The sequence below is a fragment of the Varanus komodoensis genome, unplaced genomic scaffold (assembly GCF_004798865.1).
Source record: "Varanus komodoensis strain SLA01 unplaced genomic scaffold, ASM479886v1 scaffold14_3, whole genome shotgun sequence".
NCBI classification, from domain to species: domain Eukaryota; kingdom Metazoa; phylum Chordata; class Lepidosauria; order Squamata; family Varanidae; genus Varanus; species Varanus komodoensis.
Window position 1 is genome coordinate 342,470 of NW_025335439.1, and position 6,204 is coordinate 348,673.

At 43.7% G+C, this 6,204-nt stretch overlaps 1 protein-coding gene across 1 annotated transcript in view; it reads left to right on the forward strand.

Moving 5' to 3' along the window:
• The window catches only part of MYLK4 (myosin light chain kinase family member 4), a 38,099-nt gene extending 33,060 nt beyond the window's left edge, over positions 1-5,039 (forward strand). The window contains exons 12-14 of the mRNA XM_044424562.1: positions 15-93; positions 538-604; positions 5,009-5,039. Of these exons, the coding sequence (XP_044280497.1) occupies positions 15-93; positions 538-585 (127 nt within the window). The 3' untranslated portion in view covers positions 586-604; positions 5,009-5,039. The remainder of the gene's footprint in view (positions 1-14; positions 94-537; positions 605-5,008) is intronic.
• The last annotated feature ends 1,165 nt before the right edge of the window (positions 5,040-6,204 follow it).

The following is a 6,204-nucleotide window of genomic DNA, read 5'->3' on the forward strand; positions in this document are numbered from 1 at the left end:
TTCTTCTCCTTTAGCTGGAGGATAAGTGCAACTGGAGCTTTGAAGCATCCTTGGCTATCTGACCAAAACCTACATCACAAACTCCAAGCTAAGGTCTGCAGATGTGGCTATTGCAATCATTGATTCTCTTGCTCTTAAGTCGGAACTACTGCTGAGTCGTGCCTCGAATCTGAAGGGAGCTATCTTCATCACCCATAGCAGACACACCCATTTCTCCATCATGTCAATATAGTCACTGCCTTAAGTGTGTGCACCAACCCTATGCAGTGCCTTGTAGTATAGAATATATGAAGTGGCAACAACACCCATTTGATCCATTTCAGTTTCACTGTGCAGAGCAGCAAAATGTGGAAGAGTCATGGGGGCAGGGGGATACTTCTGCAAGGCACTGTAACTCCACTGCACAAGCTGAATCTTTTATTAGGTTTTTGCCCACCAAAGCAGAAACACCCATGTTATTTTCTGTTTTAAACTCTGCACTGCTATGAGTTCAGGCAAGCCTGTTTTTATATCATGTTTCTTTCTCTTGCCTTACAGAGGAAGGCTAAAGGTTCCTCTAGATCTCAGGCACCTGCAGCTCCATAAACTCTTTGAGAAATGGAAGGTCAGTAACAAGTTCTATGTACCATGTCTGTAGAGGGTATCAACTGTCAGGCACATGGCAGCTACTGTGTGGAGAGGTGTCTCTTGCAACTTAGAGGGTTAACTACATGGATTGGTTGAGCTTCTTTTTCTGGTTACTAGTCGCAAGAAAAAGAAATCACCAGATTTTTGTGATGAGCAAATAAAAACATGTGCAGTTACTCAGGGAGACTTCCCCAGGGTAGCCAGCCATAACATGCGCATTGGTCTTCTGGAATTCCAGAAAGTCACAGCTTCCAGTTAGTACTGGCACATTCCATTGTCATGTGTGTTAGTGTGCGTTTAATGTCATTGGGCTTAAGATCCTACACATGCTTCCCTGGCAACGAGTGAGGACATTTGGGCTTCCTTGCAAGTAAAGATATACATAAAGGATCATGCCACATGGCATCAAAAAGACAGGCTTATTAATTTCTTTGATTTAAGGCTGTGCTTGAAAAAAAAGCACAAAAAGAATATTCTGCACTGAATTTTGCCACAAGAACAGCTGAATTTTACTACTACTAGAAACTCCAGGCATGTATTATTGCCCCGTATAGTTTATTTTGTAATTCTAACAGTTTGTTCAGGGCACTGAAATGCTGCCACCATTCATTCCCAGTTCCTGGAAATCTTACTTAACTTTTGCACCACAGTAAAAATATTTTTCTGCTTCTGATTTCTGAAGTTTCAGCAAGTATTGCCCACTAGAACGTGCCTTTTTGTCTTTTAGGAAAGCCGAGCTTTGTAGGCATCTGCTTTCTTGGGCTGTGACCACATTCCGCAGCCATTCTTGTGCTTCCATGAATTGAGACATATACAGAGTCCTAATTCTGAACTGCAGGGATAGGGACAAAATACCCAAAGGCCAGAAAGAGCCACACTGCAAGCAACAAGCTTACTTTACTCACAGTGGATGCCTCAGTGCCTATGACATTTTTCTTTTGCTGTAAGAGAGCAAAATTGCCGATATTTGGGGTGAAACCTTAAACTGAATTAAAGAAAGGCCTCATACCCAGTTACATGCAATGGAGCATCCCCCATTAATAGAATTGCGCGTTCACATTCTCCAGGCAAGAACTCCAGGCAAGAAATTTTAGACCATGAACTGAGGGTGCAGACAGAAAAAAAATCCTACAACTCCCAGCTTGATGGCTGGGGAATGCTGGGAGCTGGAAGGCTTTTTTTCTGTCTGTACTTGCATCAGGTTGCACCCTTAATGGTGGGTGGAGGGGAATTTTTGCATATTCCTTTATTTGCAAAGCACACTGGGAGCATTTCCTTCTCACCACTTGTCCCCGTTTTCCCAACGCTGCTGGCATGTTAAAGCCATGCAAAAATAAAACAAAACAAAAGCCCGCTTTGCCAACTCTAATGCTAGGATGGGGAGGGGTGGAACAGACCCTTGGAGCGGATGCAGTTCCACACTTCGAACTCTCCTTAATTGTATAATCATAACTACAGCAATAAAGGCGACTTTGCTTCTCCTGCTCTGACACTGAAGAGATTTACTAGGGAATAAGCCCCATTTTGTTCCTAGAAAAGTTTAATATTTAAAAGTTAACAAAGCAAACAAATAAAACTAGTATCAGTAACGATGGCTGACTGCCCCAGTATACCTTGTCTGTACTGTTCAGAAGCCAGCGTGCTACAGCGCCCAGTGCCAGCCCCGGTGGGCCTGCTCGTCTTGTCTTGCCTACATCACCTGCTCCTCTCTGGGTGGTCGCTTGGGCCGGAGGAGGCGAGGCTGGACGGTCCTGAGGTCTGACCAGGCTTCGCCACTGGCTCCTTGCACTCAGTGCTAAAAACAAAACCCTTGGCTTTAAACCAGGAGCTTTGGCCTCTTTCACTCCTGGCAGATCTTTGGTCTTTTCATTAGCAAAGGCTCCATTAGCGGTTCTCCGTCTAGCCCCTCAAATCCCAGGGGAGTCATAGCAATGCCGCTCTCTCCTACTTTTTGCACAGAATTATGTTTGATCAACGCACCAGAATCCCCTCTCCCGGCAGAAGCATATCATAAGCTACTGCGTCCATTCTTTTGCAGCCTGTTTTGAAATGACCACAGAAACTGAAGGGCTGTTTTGTTTAGTAGTTAAATAAAGCACCGTGGGAACCAGTTCACAAGACATGAGAGAATATCTGTGGAAGGCTACTTCTGGATGTTGCAAAGGCTGAGAATTCCTGCATTATCAAAACCGCTTGTTGTTATTTTTAAATACCTTGAATATTAACTCTGAGACCAAAAAGATGAAATCTGCCACTTCTCATTTGGAGTGCTAATTTTGAATGGACGTTCAGCCTATGCGGTAATGTGCAGTCTGAGTGGGGGGGGGGGCGGTTACGATATAATTGGGCAGTCTGTCACCCAGGCACTGCTTTGTAGGGCTTGCTCTGCACAGCTCAGGGTTCCCGGGCTGTAATAGGTTCCTGTAAGCTGCGTTACACATCTCTGTGTCTTAGCCACCAAAACCACATCGCTCCCAACCACTTCAGTCATATCGTGAGTCAGATCTGTGGGAAGGGACAAACTTGTCTCATCCAGACAGGGGAAAGGAAATAATATGTACATTATTGCCAGGTCTTCAGTTTTATTGTCCCTTTTACTGCAACTAGCAGAGCAAGCCCAGGGCTCGACTGCCACTGTTTTTCTTTTTCCCTCTCATTGTGATGGATGGGAGGAAATTGACCCTTTCATTCCTAGGCTGGCGTCATGGAGGGCTCCATTGGTGGTAGGTGTGGGCATGGACTGCTGGGGAGCTTTCTGCAAGCATGTGGAGCTGCTCATGGTATCTTACCAGCAGGCCTCTTTCCCCACTGCAGAAGCATCTTATAACCCATCCATGTCTGCCTGTTGGTGTAGAAAAAGGAAATAAATACATGTTGGAAAGATCAGAGTCAAATATGATTGGCTGCCCCTCTACATGACACATGTATCTTTAACTGATCTTTCGTACCTTCCTTCCTTCCTGCTGTAAGTTTTAAAGAAAGGAAGCCATTTTTGTGGCATGCACAACAACCATGTGCCCCTGCCATCAATCCAGGAAAGTGCCTTAGTTTATGCAGTGCAGTGGTAGCTCGCACAATTACCAACACTGGAGTGAGCAAACACATCCCATCATTTACACGCATGCGCGCGCGCGCGCACACACACACACACACACACACACACACAGGTATGTGGTATTGCAGGGAAGGAGGGCACCAAGAAGTGGTTTGGTGCCCCAAGCACCCCAGACAGGTGGCTTCAGAGCTGGTCTAAATTTTAGTTGACCAGGGTCATTTACCATTTCATTTTTATGTTTAAAAAAAACATTGTTAGGAAATAAGGAATGGAAGTTTGCAGCCTCAATTGTCCTTGTTATTTATACAAATAACACAACAACCTAAGTTAACAACTTCAGCTAGAAGATGGCATGGTCCACAGCCTAGTTAAGCTGGGAAAGAACTCCCCCGCCCCGATTTATATCCTGCCTTTTTCCTACAAAGGGCTCAAGGCAGCTTACATCATTCTCCTCCTCCATCTTATCCCCACAACAACCCTGTGAGGTAGGTTGGTCTGAGAGTCTGTGACTGGCCCAAAGTCACCCAGTTGGCTCCATGGCTGAGTGGGGACTAGAACCCAGATCGCCTGAGTCCCAGTCCCGTGCTCTTAACCACTACACCACACTGGCTCTCTACTTTAAGTAAATCATTCTTGGCAACCACATTTAATTGAGGGCACTTGAGCATTTCCACCAAGCACTCGGCTTGATCTGCATTGTGGAGCCGTCCTACACTGGATGCGGAGATGAAAGCAAATTAAAATAGCTGCATACTGCTATCCCACACTTTTGAATACAGGAAGTCAGAAAATTGTGATTTGCCTTACTTCGTTGTGTCATCCCAACCCAGTCAAGCTGTGGTTAAACTTAAATAGGTGTAGTGAAAGAAAGCCATTGAAGCTGGTGTGTTTACACTAACCCTAGTTAAGAGGAACCTCAGCTTAGGGTTTACGCTAACTGTGGTTGATTAATAATAGCTGCTGCTGCTGCTGTTATGGATGTAGTACTTTATTCAAGTGTGCATACAAAATACAATAAAGGAACAATTTCAAGTACTACATAATTACAATAAGTATAACAAACAGGATACAACATAACTACATAACTAAATCTAATAAAAGGTATATCTGATATACAGATTAAGAAGAAATCTTAAGTAAAACCCATTTGTTGTTGTTAGTCGCGAAGTTGTGTCCGACCCATCGTGACCCCATGGACAACATTCCTCCAGACCTTCCTGTCCTCCACCATCCCCCAGAGTCCACCTAAGCTCACACTTTATTGATGGGTAGGGCTGTAAATTATTCTGCTAACTTAACCAAATTTTTCTTCGTTTTCTTCTGCAGAAAAGGCTGCTAGAGCCCCTGCTGTTGTGATGCTTGGAGATAACACCCAGCATGTCCTTCTCGCCATGATGACTTGAGGCTTTCACTAAGTGGACCAACCCGCTTTAGCTGCAGGATTGAGTCCCAGCAGCACTGAGCTGCTTCCCTCCCTGCTTTCTATCACTTTTCAGTGGCTGCCAGTTTCCAGAAAGGTGTTTCTGTTCAAAGGCTTTGTTAATTGGTGTTTGGGTTTCTTATTGTTGCTTGCATTCAGTGCAGTATCTCTGGATTTCCAGACTGAGCTGTTGAAAGAACGCTGGGAGTTTCTTCTAGATTAACAAATCTTCTCAACTCAGCAAGTAGCTTGAACTTGACTTGAAGATGGTTCCTTGCAAAACAACTGCTGGTAACAAATGGGAAAAAAATGTGTGATGCTTAATTTGTAAGCCAAGGTGATTTCTTCTTACCCTTTAATAAACAGAGGTGTTCACTATAGCATATGTGAATGGCAGGAAAGGTTGTTTACTCTTGCGGTGGGAGTTAAGATGCTTTTTTCTATGCCTGCTAACATAGTACTATGATATTTTAATTCAACCAGGTTAGCTTAGGCAAGTTGCAATGTGCAAGGAAGGATTTTGAATGCGGGTAAGGGGTTTCCCTCACCCCCCAAATTTATTGCTCTTCTGCATTTGAATCATGTTACTATTCTTCAAGCACCATTATTTAAGTCATCCTGGTAAATTTACGTGTGACATTCACATGTTCTATGTATGCAACACATACATAAAAGAAAATGTGACATATACGAACAACTTCTGTTAAGGAAATGGAGAATCGCTGTACTCTCCTGATCTCAAGCAGCTGGGGCAGTGTAAGAATGTAAGCAGAGCAGGGTGAGGTTCCTGGCTCAAACCTCAGCCATGAGTTCACTAAGTGGCCTAGGCCAGACAGTGACTCTTGGACTCTCAGCCCTCATCTCAACTTAAGGATGCTATCAATGGCCTACCTTATAGGATTATTGTAAGGAGCAATACACAGGAAATACTTTGAATATTTGATAAGCCCTATAGAAATGCTAAGTATTATTTTACATTTCATATAAGAGAAGCAAATCTTGCTCCAGAAGTTTAAGCCATCGTGTTTATATTACCCTTATTATAGAAAATGTCAGTATGTATAATTAAATAAATACTGCAGGATCAATAGAGACGAGACAT